Source organism: Dendropsophus ebraccatus, chromosome 2, assembly GCF_027789765.1.
Source record: "Dendropsophus ebraccatus isolate aDenEbr1 chromosome 2, aDenEbr1.pat, whole genome shotgun sequence".
NCBI classification, from domain to species: domain Eukaryota; kingdom Metazoa; phylum Chordata; class Amphibia; order Anura; family Hylidae; genus Dendropsophus; species Dendropsophus ebraccatus.
In genome coordinates this window covers 160,853,019-160,873,811 of record NC_091455.1, presented here as the reverse complement: position 1 = coordinate 160,873,811, position 20,793 = coordinate 160,853,019, and the positions used below count along the sequence as shown (strand labels likewise).

Here is a 20,793-nt window from a genome sequence, read left to right as displayed (position 1 = left end):
GTAGTTCCCGTTTTTTTAACATGGTCAGTCTGTCACCTCCCCTCTTCGGTATGGGTACGTGATCTAATAGCATAAACTTTAGATCCTGTTCGGTATGCTTTAAATCAAAAAAGTGTTTGGACACTGGTAAATCTGTCCTCTGTTTCCGTATAGAATATCTATGTTGGTTTAGTCTAGTCCTCATGTCCCACGTCGTCTCCCCTACATATAGAAGACCACATGGGCATATGAGGACATAGACCACCCAACTAGAAGTGCATGTTAAATAGAAATTGATTTTAAATTCCTTGCTTGTCACTGGGTGTATGAAGCTAGACCCTTTGTTCATGTAAGAGCAGCTGACACATTGTAGGCAGGGGAAGGAGCCTTTATTTCTCACCATAAGGAATTTTTGTCCCCTGGTTGCTTCTTTTGTGGCTACATCACTTTTAACCAATCTATCCCTTAGGTTCCTCCCTCTACGATATGACATTAGAGGGGGAACCTGAAACTCAGGGATAGTATGGAAGCCATTTTTTATAATCCCCCAGTGTTTCCTAACCACATCAGCTATCTTGGGAGAGAGATCAGTGTAAGTGGACACAAAAGGTATCCTCTTGGTTTGGTCTCTGGATTTCTGTGTGGTATCAGTCCTCTCCAGTAAACTGTTTTTATGTTTTTGTAGAAGTGTTCGTGGATAACCTCTATTTTGGAATTCCTCTGTCATTTTATCAAGATTCTTCTCAAGTCTCTCAGGTAAGTCCGTTATTCTTTGTGCCCTAAGCATTTGGCTATAGGGTAAGCTCCGTATCATTGGTCTTGGATGGCAGCTAGTAAAATGTAAACACATATTTACATCAGTAGTTTTCCTGAATATGTCTGTTTGTATGTCATGGTTCACAAGTGATACAGTGACGTCCAGGAAATTAATCTTTTCCTTAGAGTGTGTTAATGTAAATTTTATATTGTCATCAATATGATTAAGAAAATCATGAAAATTCATTAGTTCCTGTTCAGACCCCAACCATATTAGGAAAATATCGTCTATGAATCTCCACCACCCCAGCACATGGCTGAAGTGGTGGGACTCATAGACACACTTCTCCTCCAGCATAGCAATAAATGCATTAGCGAACGTGGGGGCCACATTAGCCCCCATCGCCACGCCCCTCCTTTGGACGTATAGCACATCATTGAAAGAAAAAAAGTTATTGTCCAACACAATTTCCAATAGCGTCATAATGAAAGCATGTGATTCACTCGGTAACTCCAATCTGTGTAAATTTTCTTGAATGGCCTTCATGCCTAAGGTGTGTGGAATAGACGTGTATAGACTCACAATGTCGAAGGAAGCCAAAATAACCCCCTCCGGCAATGTGAGTCCTCTGATCTTATGTAGAAAGTCACTGGTGTCTCTGATGTATGACCTCGTGTTTGTGGCTAAGGGTCTCAAAACTTTGTCCAGGAAGATAGAGCAATGATGTACCACCGAGCCCCTACTGGATACAATAGGTCTCCCTGGCGGATTCTGTAAGTTTTTGTGAATTTTAGGGAGAAAGTATATCACAGGTATTATAGGCTGCTTGATTACCAAAAATTCCGCTAGTGATTGATCAATAATACCCCCTTCTAACGCTTTAGTTATTGTTTCTTTAAGTAATAGCTCTATTTTCTGCTGTGGATCTTTGTTTATCACCATGTACACATCTTTGTCAGTGAGTTGTCTCAATGCTTCATTCATGTAGGCAACCCTGTCCATGACCACGATCGATCCACCCTTGTCTGCGGGTTTAATGATCAAATCGCGGTCATGGACAAGGGACTCCAGCGCCACCCTTTCTCCTGTGGTCATGTTAGGAACTAGTATGTTGTGACCGTCATAGGTGTCTCTAATCTGTGCTATTTCCCGTTTAATAACCTGAGTGTAAGCTTCTAAAGCTGGAGGTATGGTAGGAGGTTGAAATTCACTGTCAGGAAATAAATACAGATCTTTCGCATTAAAAATACATTTCTCCTCATCAATGATATTGACAACATTTTTACTGGCAAACCACAACCTAAGATTGATACGTCTTAAAAATTGTGACACATCTAGTTCCAATTGGAACCAATCTACAGGTGCGCTAGGGCAAAAACTCAGTCCTCTAGATAATACAGTCATTTGTATATCACTTAAATGTTTAGAGGAAATATTTACCACGGCTTTTCTTTTCTCAAACTCGTCTGTCTGGGGGTCGTTGCCTTGCTGGATTTCTGTGTTCTTGTCTTTTTTGGCGGTTCTGTTACGTCTCCTGCCTCCGCGCCTGCTGCTACGTCCGAACTTCGGTCTAAAAAAACCTCTTCATCCATGACTGACTGTTTCCTTTGTGTTGGTTTGTCCATTCTGGTAGTTGTTTGTGTTTTCATCGGTTTCCCTTTTTCCTTTGCTTGCGGTGGTGTGGAGCGTCCTGTATATTCCTTCCAGTTATAAATCTTGCCCTACACTGGTTTTTGAGTGCACTCCAGACTGATTCATAGATAGATAGATAGATAGATAGATAGATAGATACAAATAAGACATGAAAACACTACATTCCTTCCTATCACATGAATAAGACACTTTAACAATCTGAAATAAACCCATCCGGTTACACCCTGGAGGGTCTGTTTAACTTTCTTCTAGGGGAGCCATCCTCCCACAAGATTATGTTTGACAAGGCGCACAGGGCCCTTAGACCACGGCCGACCTCGGGCCTTTCCAGAGACGTCATTTGCTGTCTGCATGATTACACTTTAAAAGAAAGTATTATGGCAAAAGCCCGCTCTCTTCATGGCCTCGACTTTGATGGTGCATCTAACCAGCTGTATCCAGATCTCTCATGGATAACCCTCCAAAAAAGGCGCTTATTGCGTCCTCTCCTAGCTACCCTGAAGGACTATGAGGTTGCCTACCGATGGAACTTCCCTTTTGCCCTCACTGCACGGAAGGATGGTCGATCCGCAACCCTGCGCTCCCCGTCTGACCAAATTCTGTGGCATGCTGGAGATCCCAATCCCCAAGATAACGGATTGGACTCTGGCGCCCCCTCCACCTTCCCTGCCCCCGATCTGGCAGACGGTGCAGCGGAAACACTGTAGACCACGTCGGGCCACCCCATCTCTCCTGGAGACCAAGAAGTTTGAAGGAAGCCTGAATGTTCACCTACTGTTTATTAAGGAGTTAATTTTGCAATTGTGAATACTACTTGGTCATGCTGCATGTACGAGCTCAGTATGATGGAATGTTTGTTTACATATTCCTGCTTTGTTGGTTTCCTTCTCCCCCCTAGGGCTTACTAGCTCCAACTTAAAGTCAGTTTGTTAGTTTCTTTCTTGCACATGTTAGATTGATGAGGAAGATTGATTGAGGGTTGTTGGCTGTACACCTGTGGCCCACCTGGGTCTGTTGTTCCATGTTGTTTTGTGTTTCTTTGTGTTGTCTGTTCCCTTTTGTTCTCTTTTTCCTACTGTGTTTCTCCTAGGATCCTTACACTGTTGCTGCTGCTGAGGTCCATAAGGGTGCCCCTGCAACCTCCACGTCTCCCATCTACTGGCTGGGTGAGTTATACCACTCTAGTTTTTCCACTCCTGTGTCAACCCTATGGCGACCTGTATCTCTTTGAACGTTAAGGGGCTCAACTCAAACCCCAAACGGCGCCTGGCTTTGAGGGAGCTCAGGGACTTAAAGGCTGATGTTGCGTTTCTCCAGGAAACTCATTTTGACAACACTGCTAATTTTAACTTTGCTCGCCACTCTTTCCCTCAGGTAGTCTCTGCTTCTAGAGGTAATAAGACAGCCGGTGTAGCCATCTTGTTCTCTCATCACTTTCCTATCCAGATCGCATCTTCATTTTCAGACCGGGGCGGACAATACGTGATAGTAGAGGGTATGGTGCAGGGTAAGCCAATTATCTTTTGCAACATTTACGCAACCAACAGATCCCAGATCCCCTTCCTACATAAAGCGTTCACCCGTCTCTCTAAATACCCCCCGGACCCTCGTGTAGTGGGTGGTGAATTCAACATTCCTTTCTCTGAGTTGGTGGACATACACTCGACTGATGATAGATCCCCCACAACGGAGCAGGCCAAACGAGGGAATTTCGTAAACTGATCCGAGCCCACCAACTGTATGACTTGTGGAGAATTGACCATCCCACTGAGAGAACTTATACATTCTATTCACATCCCCATAAGATGCACTCCCGATTGGACTATTTTTTTGGTAATATCCCCGTGTTGCGCTTACTCAAATGCACCCAGATTGGCCCTATCTCTTGGTCGGACCATGATCCAGTTTCTATTACTTTAAATAGTCTCCTAACCCCGACCCGGCAGTGTCACTGGCATCTTAATGAAACCCTTTTTTAAAAAACTAGATTACTAGGGACTCCATTAAATTCTGTATTTCCTCCTATTTTTCGGAAAATAAAGGTTCTGTCTCCTCTGAGTCTATCCTGTGGGAGGCCCATAAGGCTGTTGTCAGGGGTCACTGCATTGCACTAAGTGCTAGGCAGAAAAAAGATTCCCAGATGGCTCTGCACAATGCAAAAAAGGCTTTGAGTGACCTGGAGGCTGTCCTGCAGGCCCGTTCATCTACGGGGGTTCTGAGGAGATTGATAGCAGCGAGAGCGTACCATAAAGACTTATCTCTCCAGAAGGTGGAACGGTTGCTTTTGTATTACAAGCAGTGTTTCTATGAGAAAGGAAACAAGGTCCATACTCTACTAGCTCGTATGCTTGCTGATCGGTCGGCTGCTCAATCCCCCCAGGCTCTCAGGGATTAGGCGGGTGTCCTACTCTACTGCTACTCTACTATTTGAAACTTTACTTTCTGACTTCCAGTCTTACTTCTGATCCTGCAGCATGCAGTCTCCGTATCCAGGAATTCCTGAAGGATTGTAAATTGCCTACCCTTTCCCCAGAAGCTCTCTAGGCATTGAACTCCCCAATTTCTGGAGAGGAATTTGCTGAAATGCTTAGATCATTGCCTTCAGGGCGTGCTCTGGGACCAGACGACTTCACATACCTCTATTACAAGACTTTTGCAGCAGCTCTCTCTCCTAGATTGGTCTCTTTATTTAACTCCTTCCTCCAGGGGTCCCCCACCTTCCATGCTTCATTCCTATATCACCCTCATACCTAAGCCTGATAGGGACCCTCAGGATTTTGCCAACTATAGACCCATTGCCCTTTTAAATGCAGACTTAAAACTCTTCACTAAACTACTAGCCACTAGGTTGAGCTATTGGTTGCCCTCTCTAGTGAATAAGGACCAGGTGGGGTTTGTCCCGTGTTGCCGGGGGGGGGGGGGGGGGGGGGGGGAATAACACTAGAAGGGCGATTGATCTTATTGATGCCGTGAATCAGCAGATGGACCGAGCTTTGCACCTCCGCAGTGACACTGAAAAGGCGTTTGATCACATGGGCTGGCCATTTATGTTTGAAACTTTGAAGTGCTTTGGAATTTCGGGCCCTTTTCTTTCTGCTGTTCAGGGACTCTACACCCGACCGACTGCTGCCATCAAACTCCCTCACATGGTCTCTTCTACGTTCCCTCTTTCCAATGGCACTTGCCAGGGTTGCCCGCTATCTCCTCTTTTGTTTGTACTGTGCATTGAACCCCTGGCGGCGGCCATATGAAATTGCCCTGACATGAAGGGGGTTACTGTGAGAGGAAAAGAGAATCTAAAATAATGCTCTTTGCCGATTATGTCCTCCTCACCCTGGCTGACCCGCTCACGACCCTGCCTGTCCTCCACAACTTACTTACCGACTGTGGGGTACTGTTGGTTTATAAAGCAAACACTACTAAATCTGAAGTGATGCCTCTTAATCTGCCCCAACCGGTAGTAGATCAGTTGTTCACAACCTTTAAATTTCGCTGGACGCCCTTTTCCCTCAAATACTTAGGGATCTTCCTCATTCCCATCTAATCCTCTCTATATTCGCCAAATTACCCGGCTCTCTTTAGGGAACTTAGAAATCTGCTTTCCAAATGGACTTCCCACTACATCTCTCTGCTGGGCCGTGTTGCCTCGGTCAAGATGACTATCCTGCCTAAATTGTTGCATTACTTTGATCCCCTTCCTGTTAAGGTGCCTCTTTGTGACCTCAGGGTCCTGCAGAGAGACATATTTAAGTTTATCTGGGATTCTAAGCAACACCGCATCCCCAAATTAGTTATGATGAGTGGGAAACTACATGGAGGATTGGCAGTCCCGAATCTAGTATACTACTACTGGGCCACCCATCTACGACAGATTCCGGCACAGTCCACATGCGCGGCTTACAAGCATTGGACCTGGATAGATATACTGTGGTTTGCACCCTATCACCCTAATTCTTTTCTATGTCACACCTCCCTCCCAGTACTTCCCATTTATCCCTGATAGGTCCTATGAGATTCACAGTACACATTTGGGCTTTGTGTGCTACTAAATTCTGCCTCCGCTCCAGTCTCTCCTCTCAACTCCTTTTTGCTGCATACTTTCTTTGGGCCGGGTCGTGAATCCCTGATGGTGGGGACCTGGTCGGATAAATCATTATTCCAATTCGCTGATGTGGTTGACCCACTGACTCGCACCTTGTTACCATTTGAGCGGCTTGAGGATAGGAGTGGCTTGCCTCCTGCGGAGCGCTTCACCTATATGAAAATCCGCCATTTCATGCTTTCACATCTGGGCTCCCTCACAGTCTCTAAGCCTACAGCGTTTGAGCAGCTAGTGAGAAGTGGGACATCTACCAGGGGCCTGATATCTAGTATCTATGGTATTCTTAACTCACTGGTGGATAGATGGGGTAGCAGACCATTCTGGGCTGCTCAATTCCACCAGAAAGCTGGGGTGTAGTGTGGGAGAGAGCCGCCTCCTCCTCTATATGTACCCTATACAAGGAAACGCACTATAAAGTCTTAATGCTGTGGTACCACACGCCTGAACTCCTCCACAAATTGAACAGTTCTATACCATCAGTTTGCTGGAGGTGCCAGAGAGCAGTGGGTTCCCTATATCACATTTTCTGGGACTGTACCTTAATCACGGGCTTTTGGAACGAGGTGTGCGGCCAGGGCCAGATTAAAGGGAAGGCACCCGGGGCACGTGCCCCGGGGCCCCCTACACCCACGGGCCCCTACCAGCCCAAACCCGGAAGCAGTGTTCCGAGTTGAGGCTGGTGGATCTATGGCAGGGATGGGGAACTCTGTTCCGCGAGTCGCATCAGGCCCCCGACATCTCCTGATGCGGCCTGCGTGCACAGCGCTCTCCTGTGTCCAGCGGCCACTAGACACAGGAGAGTGGTCTGCCTGTCAGTTCCTCTCTGGCGGGCCGCGCGCAAAGACGTCATTTCATCGTGCGCCGCCTGCCGGAGAGGACTTGCGCTGCAGGAGATGACAGAGCACCCGGCCAGCTCTGGAGCGAGGAAAGGTGAGAGGGGGAAGGGAGAACTACAGTTACCAGGACACCACTGGGGGGGGGGAGAACTACAGGTACCAGGACACCACTGGGGAGGGAGAACTACAGGTTCCAGGACGCCACTGGGGGTATTGAACTACAGGTACCAGGACACCACTAGGAATGGGGGGGAGAGGAGAACTACAGCTACCAGGACATCACTGAGGGGGAAGAACTATAGCTACCAGAACACCACTGGGAATGCGGGGGGCAGGGGGGGGGGTAGAACTAAAGGTACTAGGACACCAATGGGGGGGAGAACTACAGGTGCCAGGACACCACTGGGGGGGGGGAGAACTACAGGTACCAGGACACCACTGGGGGGGAACTACAGGTACCAGGACACCACTGGGGGGGAGAACTACAGATACCAGGACACCACTGGGGAGGGAGAACTACAGGTTCCAGGATGCCACTGGGGGGGGGTGAACTACAGGTACCAGGACACCACTAGGAATGGGGGGGAGAGGAGAACTACAGCTACCAGGACATCACTGAGGGGGAAGAACTACAGCTACCAGAACACTACTGGGGATGCGGGGGGCGGGGGGGGGGTAGAACTACAGCTACCAGGACACCACTGGGGGGGAGAACTACAGGTACCAGGACACCACTGGGGGGGAACTACAGGTACCAGGACACCACTGGGGGGGGGGGGGGGACTACAGCTACCAGGACACCACTGGGGGGGGGGGCTACAGCTACCAGGACACCACTGGGGGGGGGGGGGGCTACAACTACCAGGACACCACGGGGGGGGGGGGGGGGGGGAGAACTACAGCTACCAGGACACCACTGGAGATCAAAGACATCAGACTCATTCCCAATACTCACAGTTTCAAGCGTGCCCTGAAGACTCATCTCTTCAGGCTCGCTTATAACCAGTGGCGGTCTTTGGCATCAAGCACCCCAAGCGATCGCTTGGGGCCCCCAACATCCAGGGGGGCCCCCACGCCCCGCTCTCATGCTCAAGACCGCTGAACAGGCTCCAGCTCGCTGCTGCCATCTGAAATGAGCGCTCATAGTTACATGTAGCAGCACTGACAGGGCGGGAGATATTGGCTCCCTTCCTGTCAGTCACTCTTGTGGTCGCAGGAAGGGTTTTCCCTGCGGTCACAAGTGGCAGCTTTGTCCTTGTGCTGCTGGCGCTCCAGTGGCATCACTGCAGCATCGGCGCCAGGACAAGGGGAGTGCGGCCTCCTGTTGTTATCGCAGGGAAAACCCTTCCTGCGGCCACAAGAGTGAAGAGAAGAGGAGACGCCCGGACCCAGGCGAGTATAAGTGTTTGTTTTATTGTGTTATATGCTATATGGGAGGGGGAGCACACAGGGGTCTGTTAAACTGGGGGAGTGCACATCGGGGGTCTATATAAATGGGGGAGCACACAGGGGGGCTATATAACAGGGGGAGCACACAGGGGGGCTATAGACTACTGGGGCTTCACAGAGGGGTCTATATACTACTGGGGCAGCACACAGGGGGCCTATATACTACTTGGGGCAGCAGAATGGGGTCTATATACAACTTGGAGAGCACACAGGAGGTCTATATCCAAATGGGGGAGCACACAGGGGGTCTATATACTACTGGGGGAGCACACAGGGGTCTATATACTACTGGTGGGGCACACAGGGGGTCTATATACTACTGGGGGAACATACAGGGGGTCTTTATACTACTTGTGAGGCACACAGGTGGTCTATATATAACTGGGGGAGCACACAGGGGTCTGTATACTACTGGGGCAGCACACAAGGGGTCTACATAATACTGGTGGGGCACACAGGGGGTCTATATACTACTGGGGGAACCACACAGGGGGTTTATATACTACTGGAGGAGCACACAGGGGTCTATATCCAAGTGGGGGAGCACACAGGAGGTCTTTATCCAAGTGGGGGAGCACACAGGGGGGCCAAATACCACTGAGGGAGCGCACAGGGGGGCTATATACTAGTGGGGGAGCAAACAAGGGGTATATACAACTGGGGGCAGCACACAGGGGGTCTAAATACAACTGGGGGCAGCACACAGGGGGTCTATATACAACTGGGGCAGCACACAGGAGGTCTATATACTTCTGGGGGAGCACACGAGGGGCTATATATAACTGGGGGAACACACAGGGTTCTATATACTACTGGGGGAAGCCAACAAGGGGTATATACTACTGGGGGCAGGACACAAGGGTTATATACTATTGGGGGCAGCACAGAAGGAGTTTATATTACTGGCAGTAGCGCACAAGGGGTATATACTACTGGGGGCAACACACAGCGGTCTATTGTTTAGGAACGCGTGTCGAGGGGGGGCCCAGACATAACTTTGCTTGGGGCCCCAGAAATGCCAAGACCGCCCCTGCTTATAACGTTCCCTTAACTTGTTTCCCTCTTCTGTTGCTTCCCTCACTCTATATCTCTGACGGTTCCTGCACTTTATATGTTTACTTGCAATCAGATATTGGCGCTGTTACTGGCTCATCCTGTACTTCTAACTATGTATAATGGCTGGACCATGGACAAATAAAGCACTTATGCCTGGTGTCAACCCAAGTTGTAGTCTGTAAGCTCCAACGAACAGTTCTCGTTTATACTTTGTATTTTTATGTTATTTTTATTTATTGTAATTATTTAACTGTGTATTATGTACCACTGTACTGTACGCATGTAAAAAAAAAAGCGCTGCGGAATCTGTTGGCGCTATACAAATAAATATATATATTATAGTATATAGGGGGGTTAACAACAGCTACCAGGACACCAGTGGGGATGGGGGGGGGGGGAACTACAGCTACTAGAACACCATTGGAGATAGGGGGGCTAACTACAGCTACCAGGACACCACTGGAGATAGGGGGCTAACTACAGCTGCCAGGACACCACTGGGGGTTCACTACAATGCTAGAGGCATTGGGGGGCACAGTACTTTTCTTTGCTCCAGGCGCTGCTAAACCACACACAGTACTTCTGCGCACAGTGTAGCATTAAGTGTGGGAACAGTAGGGGACATTATTACTATATGGAGGCACAGCAGGTGACATTATTACTATATGGGGGCACAGCAGGAGACATTATTTCTATATGGAGACACAGCAGGAGACATTATTACTATATGGAGGGCACAGCAGCAGGGGACATTTTTACTATATGGAGGCACAGCAGGGAGCATTATTGCTATGTGGAGGCACAGCAGGGAGCATTATTTCTATATGGAGGCAAAGCAGGGGGCATTATAACTATATGGGGGCACAGCAGGGGGCATTATAACTATATGCGGACACAGTAGGGGACATTATAACTATATAGAGGGCACAGCAGGAGGCATTATAACTATATGGGGGCACAGTAGGGGACATTATAACTATATAGAGGGCACAGTAGGAGGCATTGTTACTATATGGAGGGCACAGCAGGGGGCATTATTACTATATGGAGAGCAAAGCAGGGGGCATAATAACTATATTGGGGCACAGTAGGGGACATTATTACTATATAGAGAGCACAGCAGGAGGCATTACTACTATATGTGCACAGCAGGGGGCATTATTACTATATTGGGGCACAGCAGTAGGGTACATTATTAGTATATGGGGGCACAGCAGGGGGCATTATTACTATATGGGGACATAGGGACTTTATAAATATTTGGGGGCACAGCAGGGGATCTTACGTACAGGGGGCAACCCACATACCTACTCACCTACTCATGATCGATGGCTTTACACATGTTCAAAAATCATTGGCCACCAGCCATGCATCGCTGCGTTTAATAGTGATGTGCTACTGATTGCTGATCAATAGGCTGATCAATAGGCAGAACGGCGCTGCTTACCCAGGATATCAGATTATGTAATGTGGCCCTAACATAGTGGGTAAGAACGCAGAGAAAGTGGTGGGTTCTTACATTACATTATTAATGCAAACACAATGTGAGAACACTGAGCCCTCCCCTCACCTGTCTCTAGGGCCTGGCATCTTCCTCTGCACTGCAGCCTCTTGTGACCATCATGTGCACAACAGAGGAGAATGCTGGGCCACACAGCCAGGAGCGAGTAGGGGTCTGTACAGGGCTGTTTCTAGGACCGGGCCATGGCGCAGGGCGCCGACAGCTAAGGGGCGCGCGGCGGCACCCGACAGTCCTCCCTCTAGACCAGGGTGCCGCAGGTTGAGGGGGTATGGGCCGGCAGGAGGCATCAGGGACCAGGAGAGGACGTTAACTTAAAAAATCAAGCCAGGGCTGAGCAGTAAGAGCACTGTCGGCTCCTGTCACACGGAGCCGACAGTGCAGTGTGTGATGAAATAAAGGGCTCTGGGAGAAAGCGCTGCGGCTGCCCTGCTCACTGCCTGCTAACTTTCTTCTAAATGTTTGCTCAACATAAATCAGCCAACTGTGTCTGGGCAGATTCGGCATTATCTGTAGCACAGGCCGTGCTTCCCAGTCTGTCTGGTGACCTCTGCATGGCCGTGTCCGTCCTCTCTCCTCCTCCCTGTGCAGCGTCCTCTCCATGCCTAACTGTGCCCCTGCTGGTAAGCCTGTCTATGTCCTCTCTATCCTGATATGTCCTCTCTCTCCTGTTTGTCTATCTATCTATCTATCTATCTATCTATCCATCTACAGTATCTATCTATCTATCTATCTATCTATCTATCTATCTACAGTATCTATCTATCTACAGTATCTATCTATCTATTATCTATCTATCAGGGGCGGAACTACCGCCGTAGCAGCCGTAGCGGCTGCTACGGGGCCCCTAACATCAGGGGGCCCGTGGCCTTGGCCCCCCGAAGATGACCGCTTGCAACACCCGGCGGCCGAGCGGGCCTCCCGGATGTTCAGTGTTCTGACTGACAGCGCGAGAAGCCATAGGCTTCCCGCCCTGTCAATCATTCTTGTGACCGCAAGCAAGCATTCTGCTTGCGATCACAAGAGTGTCCCACCCAATGAGCAGCTCTTTGGTGAAGTCCTGGCAGCGTCATCGCTGAGCACTCAGTGTGCGCCGCCGCGGCTGGGACTTCCGGTACTAAGAACACAAACCGGAAGTCCCAGCCGCCGCGGCGCACACTGAGCACTCAGCGATGACGCTGCCGGTACTTCACCAGAGGGCTGCTCATCGGGCGGAGGCAGAGAGAAGAGGAGACCGGCGACCGACGGGGGAGCGTGGGGTTAGGTGAGTTATGTGTTTGTTTTTTTAATCAGAGGGGCAACACTGCGGGCTATGTGGGGAAGGGGATGCACAACACTGCGGGCTATGTGGGGAAGGGGATACACAACACTGGGGGCTATGTGGGGAAGGGGATGCACAACACTGCGGGCTATGTGGGGAAGGGGATGCACAATACTGGGGGCTATGTGGGGAAGGGGATGCACAATACTGGGGGCTATGTGGGGAAGGGGATGCACAACACTGCGGGCTATGTGGGGAAGGGGATGCACAATACTGGGGGCTATGTGGGGAAGGGGATGCACAATACTGGGGGCTATGTGGGGAAGGGGATGCACAATAATGGGGGCTATGTGGGGAAGGGGATGCACAATACTGGGGGCTATGTGGGGAAGGGGATGCACAATACTGGGGGCTATGTGGGGAAGGGGATGCACAATACTGGGGGCTATGTGGGGGAGGGGATGCACAATACTGGGGGCTATGTGGGGAAGGGGATGCACAATACTGGGGGCTATGTGGGGAAGGGGATGCACAATACTGGGGGCTATGTGGGGGAGGGGATGCACAATACTGGGGGCTATGTGGGGAAGGGGATGCACAATACTGGGGGCTATGTGGGGAAGGGGATGCACAATACTGGGGGCTATGTGGGGAAGGGGATGCACAATACTGGGGGCTATGTGGGGAAGGGGATGCACAATACTGGGGGCTAAGGATAGACAACACTGGGGGCTAAGGATGGACAACACTGGGGGCTACATGGGGGATGCACAATACTGGGGGCTATATGGGGGATGCACAATACTGGGGGCTATATGGGGGGATGCACAATACTGGGGGCTATATGGGGGATGCACAATACTGGGGGCTATATGGGGGGGATGCACAATACTGGGGGCTATATGGGGGGATGCACAATACTGGGGGCTATATGGGGGATGGGAATGCACAACACTGGGGGCTACCTATATGGGGGATGGACAACACTGGGGGCTACCTATATGCGGGACGGGGATGGACAACACTGGGGGCTACCTATATGCGGGACGGGGATGGACAACACTGGGGGCTACTTTTATGGGGAATGTGGGCCATCTAAAAGGGGAACTACACAGAGGGGCCATTTATGAAGGGGACTAGGGGGCATCTATAAGGGGAACTACCCTGGGGGGGTTGACACAGAGGGGTCATCTAAGAGGACTACACAGAGGGGACCATATACTGTAGGGCAGGGATAGGGAACCTTGGCTCTCCAGCTATTGCAAAACTACAGCTTTATTTTTGACTGTCCATACATGATGGGAGTTGTAGTTTTGCAGAAGCTGGAGAGCAGAGATTCCCTACCTCTGATATAGGTGATGCACAGAGGGTGTCATCTACTATAAATGGATTACACAGAGGGGGATCTCTACTATAGTAGATGCACATGGGGCCATCTATATGGAGGACTGAACAAGGGGCAATCTATAAGCTGTCTACACAGAGCCTAATTTGTCTGACTGGCAGATTCTGTGGATTCGTGGCTCGGAGTTCTTATAATGGCCCAGGACAGATGGAGAAGAAAATGAAAAGGAAACAACTCTAATGAGAGAAGGCGTCCCCTGTGAGTCACTTAATATAACTGCAGTGTAATTTATATGGTGTATAGAACCTGTGTAGAGCTGGGTGTGTTGATGGCATAGTGGTTGGTCGAGGAGGGGGGGGGCCCCAATCAAAAGTTTGCTGTGGGGCCCAGCCATTTCTAGTTACACCCCTGCTATCTATCTATCTATCTATCTATCTATCTATCTATCTATCTATCTATCTATCTATCTATCTCCTATCTATCTATCTATCTCCTATCTATCTCCTATCTATCTATCTATCTATCTATCTCCTATCTATCTATCTATCTATCTATCTATCTATCTATCTATCTATCACCCCTATTTATTCATCTAAAAATACAGAAGTTATACCTTGCTATAAGGTGCATGTCTTGCTACATGTGGCAAATCTGGATGCAGGGTGGCATACCTGAGTATAAGGGCATATGTGTCTGCAATGGACCTACTTGACTATAAGGGGACAGCAAGGGACATTATTACTATATGCGGGCACAGCAGGGAACATTATTACTATATGCTGGCACAGCAGGGAACATTATTACTATATGCGGGCACAGCAGGGAACATTATTACTATATGCGGGCACAGCAGGGAAAATTATTACTATATGCGAGCACAGCAGGGAACATTATTACTATATGCGGACACAGCAGGAAACATTATTACTATATGCGACCACAGCAGGGAACATTATTACTATATGCAAGCACAGCAGGGGACATTATTAATATATGGGGGTACAGCAGGGGGCAATATTACTATATGGGGGTACAGCAGGAGGCATTATTACTATATGGGGGTACAGCAGGAGAACATACATACAGGGGGAAACCCACATACATACTTACTTTACTGGGCGTGACCCCAAACAGTGCAATTTCTACTGTATGGGACCCTATACATGGGAAAAGAGAAGGAAGTTGAAGGAAAACTGCAGAGCCTAAAATGTCTGCCAGGTTCTGAAGAGATGAAGAGAATTGTAGCTGGAAAAAATCTTCCTGGTGGTCTGGGTCGGTGGGAGAGGAAAGGGAAAGTGACGCCTCAGATCAAAGAAGACGTCACCTGTGAGTCACTGTATAATGATTTTGTATTCAGTAAACCATTATTAGGTAGGGGTGCAACACCGCTCTATGCTGCTTCACACTACTTCTTCCTAGTAACCAGAATCTTAATAGCCCCTTCCTTCCCCTGGGCAGAAGTGATTGAGGTTAAGGGTGGGGGGGGGGGGGGGCGCATTTGTCAGGATTTGCCCTGTTGCCAAAATGGCCTAGAAACTGCCCTGGGTCTGTACTAAGTCACCTACTCGCCTACTGTAAGCGGGCATCTGTATAGATCACGGAATAGTTTTCTTTTTTTTTTGGGGGGGGGGGGGGGATGGGGGTCCAACAAGATTGTCGCCCGGGGCCTCCACCAACCTTAATCCGGCCCTGTGTGCGTCCTGGCCTCTACTGTATTCCAGCAATCCCTTAGGCCTGAACCAGCCCTATGTTTGCTAAACCTTTTCCCCAAAACTGTTGGGAAAAAATACGCAAAATTGCTCTTGGTATTTCTTACAGCGGCTAAATCTTTAATTGCAAGGAACTGGAAACAGTCCTCGCCTCCTTCCAAGGAGCATCTTCTGACAAAAATAAGGGAATTGAGGACCCTTGAACGCATGACAACATCCCTGAATAATAAAATGGAGCTGTTCGAATCTGTTTGGGCGCCATGGGACTCACACTATGGTCAGAATGTCAGCATAGTGTCGGATCCAGAGACTCACGGTTACCCCCTGACCTTTTTATGATACTAATTGCCTTTTATGCTCTACAACTGTGAATCCGATTGAAGATTCTGATGTCATTGTGTTGTTTCTATATGCAAAACTTTAATAAAAATTTACAATTAAAAAAAAAATTTGAGGGAGTGGGTGGCTGAGTGCCAAAAAGTTCAAGTATGCGACAAGGTGGACTTATATTGGGGTCAGATTCTATTTAGTTTCTTGGTGCTCACTGAAGGAGAGTATGAGGTGGGGTGCCAGAGATAAGAGGGAGTGGATGTTCAAATGTTTGCAGAGAAATGGGGGAGGGTTAAAAGGGCTGGGTTCACAAAACACATACTGCATAGGGAAGCAGGAGGGTGTCACAAAGAGGCTTAGGACCAGTTATTAGATTGTGGCAAGGCAGACAAGCTTGCAATAAATGTCCTTGTAAAATACAGTAAAGAGGCACTATGGTGTATTTACTTCAGCTAGAATATATGGAGGCATGTAGTAAGCTCAATTGGCCAGTAGATGGTGCCAAAGTATTGCAGATAGGCAGTGTCCAGTAACAAGTAAGATTACTAGCAGATTCGTATTACCTCTTTTTGAGCAGTAGGTGGTGCTATAGCACTATTTTATTGAGCAATGTAGTGTTTTGCTGAATATAGTGCAAGGGAGAGAAAATTTAGGTCATAAAGGATGAGAGGAAGGTAGAGGGATCTCTCCTGTGTGAATTCTCTGAGGAGAGAGCATGACAGTTCAGCAGCTTTCTTAGTCTGACTCTGGAGTGTGTAGGGGAGATGGTTCTTATAGATACTGGCTGTCAGGACACCTAGGGTATCTATGCAGCAGAGCAGTGGATGACCAGAATAGTTTAGTGATGTCATGGCTGGCCATGTATGTAATATTTATATGGAGCATGCGGCCATTGCAGCAGCCCACCCAGGGGACAAATTGGAGGGGAGACCATACCACAGCCCAGTCTCAGGGAGGAGAAAGTGAAATATTACCAGTCCTCAGGCATTTACCAGGGTGCTGGGCATTGTTAAACAACATACTTATCGGAGTCGGTGACCCAAGAATGTCCCTGTTTGTGTCAGTTGGGGATGAATCTGGCTAATGTCTCAGGGCTCCTGCTGGTAATAGCAGCTGGGTCTTTATCATTTGTATTGCTGCAATTGTGTGTGTGTTTTTCATACAATAAGAATTAGCTTAATTGGGAAAAGTATCTTTTTTTGTGTGTGTGTATCTGGGTCAAATAAGCTTCTGTACATGCAGGGCCGGCGTTAGGGGGGGCAAGCAGGGCAAATGCCCAGGGCCCCCATCCCCCAGGGGCCCCCTCCCGCAGTTCCAGTAGGAGAGCGTCCTGCAGCGTCTGGCAGTGATCCCTGGCTGCTGCTATCAGGGGTCATGCAGAGGCTGCAGGACGCTGCTCCATGTGTGTGTAGCTCCCCCTCCCCCTCCCTCCAGCTCCTCTTACTGCACGTGACTTCCTCCTCTGGTGTGGAGCTGTCGGGACGATGGAGGAGAGGATGACAGCCTGCTGCATGGTACATGAGGGGGATTCACCACTACACCCAGCATGCTAGACAGAGTAAGTATTCTGTACATGTAGTGTGTAATGTGTATGAATGTAGGTGTATAATGGATGAATGTAGTGTGTGTTACATGTCCTGTGTATAGTGTATGGACTGGATGGTTTGTATCTGTATAATGTGTTTTCATGGATGTGTGAGTGTGTGTGTGTATATATATATATATATATATATATATATATATATATATATATATAATAGTGTGTGTGTGTATAAGCACTGCTGACTCCAAGTGTTGAGGTGAATAGACTGTGTATAGGAGCTGCAGCCATTCTCTGGCCTCATCAGTCCTATGTAATTGCTGCCGATGACCACTGAGGCCACTGATTGGCTGCAGCTCCTATGTATATAAGGCAATACGGTGTATTTTATTGAGAAAAATAATAAGGTGGTATTCAGTCCTTAGGTGGTGGTCACTGTATGCTGGTAATATTGGTCTGTATATAGTGTATATATAGTCATTACTGCCATAGATTAACTGCCACATAATGACACTATATACAGACCAATATTACCGCCAAACAGTGACCACCACATAATGACTATATACACTATATACAGACCAATAGTACAGCCATAGAGTGACCGCCACATAATATTGGTCTGGATACAGAGTCATTATGCAGTGGTCAATCTATGGCGGTAATATTGGTCTGTATATAGTGTGTATATAGAGTTATGTGGCGGTCACTCTATGGCGGTAATATTGGTCTGTATAAAGTGTCATTATGCAGTGGTCACTCTTTGGCATTAATATTGTTCTGTATATAGTGTATATATAGTCATTACTGCCATAGATTGACTACCACATAATGACACTATATACAGACCAATATTACCGCCATACAGTGACCACCACATAATGACTCTATATATACACTATATACAGACCAAAAGTTCAGCCATAGAGTGACAGCCACATAATATTGGTCTGTATACAGTGTATAAAGAGTCACTCATTATACAGTGGAAAGTCTATAGCGGTAATATTGGTCTGTATATAGTGTATATAGAGTCATGCGGTGGTCACTTTATGGCAGTAATATTGGTCTGTATATAGTGTATATAAAGTCATTATGGGGCGGTCACTTTATGGTGGTAATAGTGGTCTGTATATAGTGTATATATAGAGTCATTATGGGGCGGTCACTTTATGGTGGTAATATTGGCCTATATATAGTAAAGTTTTCTTCAATAACGGTATGGAGGTAATATTTGGTCCTGATTATAGTGATTTTTTTATTTTATTTTTTTAAAGCAATTCATATAAATAGTTCTTGTGTTTACACCACTAGCGGCAGTCCTGGCATGTAGCGGCAGTCCCAGAATGTAGCGGCAGTCCCAGAATGTAGTGGCAGTCCTGGCATTTAGGGGCAGTCCTGACATGTAGCGGCAGTCCCAGATTGTAGGGGCAGTCCTGACATGTAGTGGCAGTCCCGGGATGTAGCGGCAGTCCCGGCATGTAGCGGCAGTCCCAGAATGTATGGGCAGTCCTGACATGTAGGGGCAGTCCTGGCATATAGTGGCAGTCCTGACATGTAGGGGCAGTCCTGGCATATAGTGGCAGTCCCGGCATGTAACCTTTTGAACTGAGTAAGGGGCCTAATACATGGAGCGAAAATAGTCCGAATCAGGACGCTATCGCTCTGTGAGGACACTGGGGAACATGATCAGGTAGTATATATTACAGACAAGGCCTGAGGACACTGGGGAACATGATCAGGTAGTATATATCACAGACAAGGCCTGAGGACACCGGGGAACGTGATCAGGTAGTATATATATCTTTATTGTTTACTATATACAGCAAGGATTGCACACACATCACTAATGATATACTGTAAATATACACATAGGGGGAGATTTATCAAACATGGTGTAAAGTGAAACTGGCTCCGTTGCTCCTAGCAACCAATCAGATTCCACCATTCATTACTCACATTCTAAGATGGTGGAATCTGATTGGTTGCTAGGGGCAACTGAGCCAATTCTTCTTTACACCAGTTTGATAAATCTCCTCCATAGCTTTTGCTGTATCATAAAAGAGCCATGTAGTAGGCTCTCTAAGCGAGCTCCATTCTACCAGATTGGCGCTCACATCTGCAGAATATCAGGCCGTGTAATACGGCCTTAAAAGTGGCCGTACACTTCCAATAACTGCTGGCTGAACAATCCTTCAGCTGACAATTATCTGTCCCATCCGGTCCCGTCCTCCCCATACACAGAAATTTGGCACATCTGAGTGTTCCTGTGTTCTCTATGAGAGGGGAAAGCCATAGCCATACAGATCTGATGGCGGCTTATCTCTCTGAGAACAAAGAGGTTGGGCGTTGATTTTCCATCAAGCTTGACCCCCTATGTCCACTGATATCATCTGTCAGAGGACTGTCCAGATAGCCCCATACACCTTACGCTGATGGCCAAACCCACCAGGAGCAACAGGTACCACCAACAAAAGAGTAACATGTATGGGGACCTTAAATTGTTGCTAAAATATTTCAGCATTTGGGGCCCCACCTTCAACTTTGCCCAGGGCCACATCTAGTCTAAAACCGGCCCTGTGTACATGGCAGAACAGGAAAATGTGATTTGGCCTCTAGCTGTCATGGCAATTGTCACATCATTCAGATGCGGATGGGTTACAGAAGGAACCGCTCCTCCTTTTAACCCTATGGGTATGACAACCAGCTTTCTGTTGCCAGTTATGTGGGCTTTGCTTCTGAGCCCATGGAAAGCATGTGCTGTACGTGTATGGTTCTAAGCATTACCTTCCTTTCAGGGCACAAAATCCACATCTGTGGGCCCCAATCTATGGTCCCCTTAACTTGGATATTATATGTTACACCTTCAGAGGCACAACATCCTGCTACGCCTAAATGAAAAATAAACTGTGCTCTAGCTCAGTGCTTTTCAAACTGTGAGGCGGCCTCACCAGTGAGGCGCCCCTAGTTGTTGGTGAGGCCCAGCTGGGGAGCCAGTTTTCATAAAAGTAACTATGATATGCACAGTCCTTCTGCTGCATGCAAAAATCTCCATTTTAGCAACATTATTAATATATTTTGTACTTGCTTTATTATTATATAGAGCTTGGGAGATGGGTGAAAGGAAGTCCTAGCATTATTTTCAGCTTTTGAATGCACCACAGATAGTGAGGCCCCGACACCCTCTTGGTCTGTTGGGTGAGGCTCCAGTAGAAATAGTTTGAGAAGCACTGCTCTAGCTGATACTAATGCTCTAT

The 20,793-nt window shown here is 47.9% G+C and overlaps 1 protein-coding gene across 1 annotated transcript in view; it reads left to right on the top strand.

The window, feature by feature from the left end:
- Window positions 1-17,467: 17,467 nt before the first annotated feature.
- Window positions 17,468-20,793, top strand: part of CMTM7 (CKLF like MARVEL transmembrane domain containing 7) — a 39,553-nt gene continuing 36,227 nt past the window's right edge. The window contains exon 1 of the mRNA XM_069960400.1: window positions 17,468-17,554. Coding sequence (XP_069816501.1) covers window positions 17,543-17,554 — 12 coding nt within the window. The 5' untranslated portion in view covers window positions 17,468-17,542. The remainder of the gene's footprint in view (window positions 17,555-20,793) is intronic.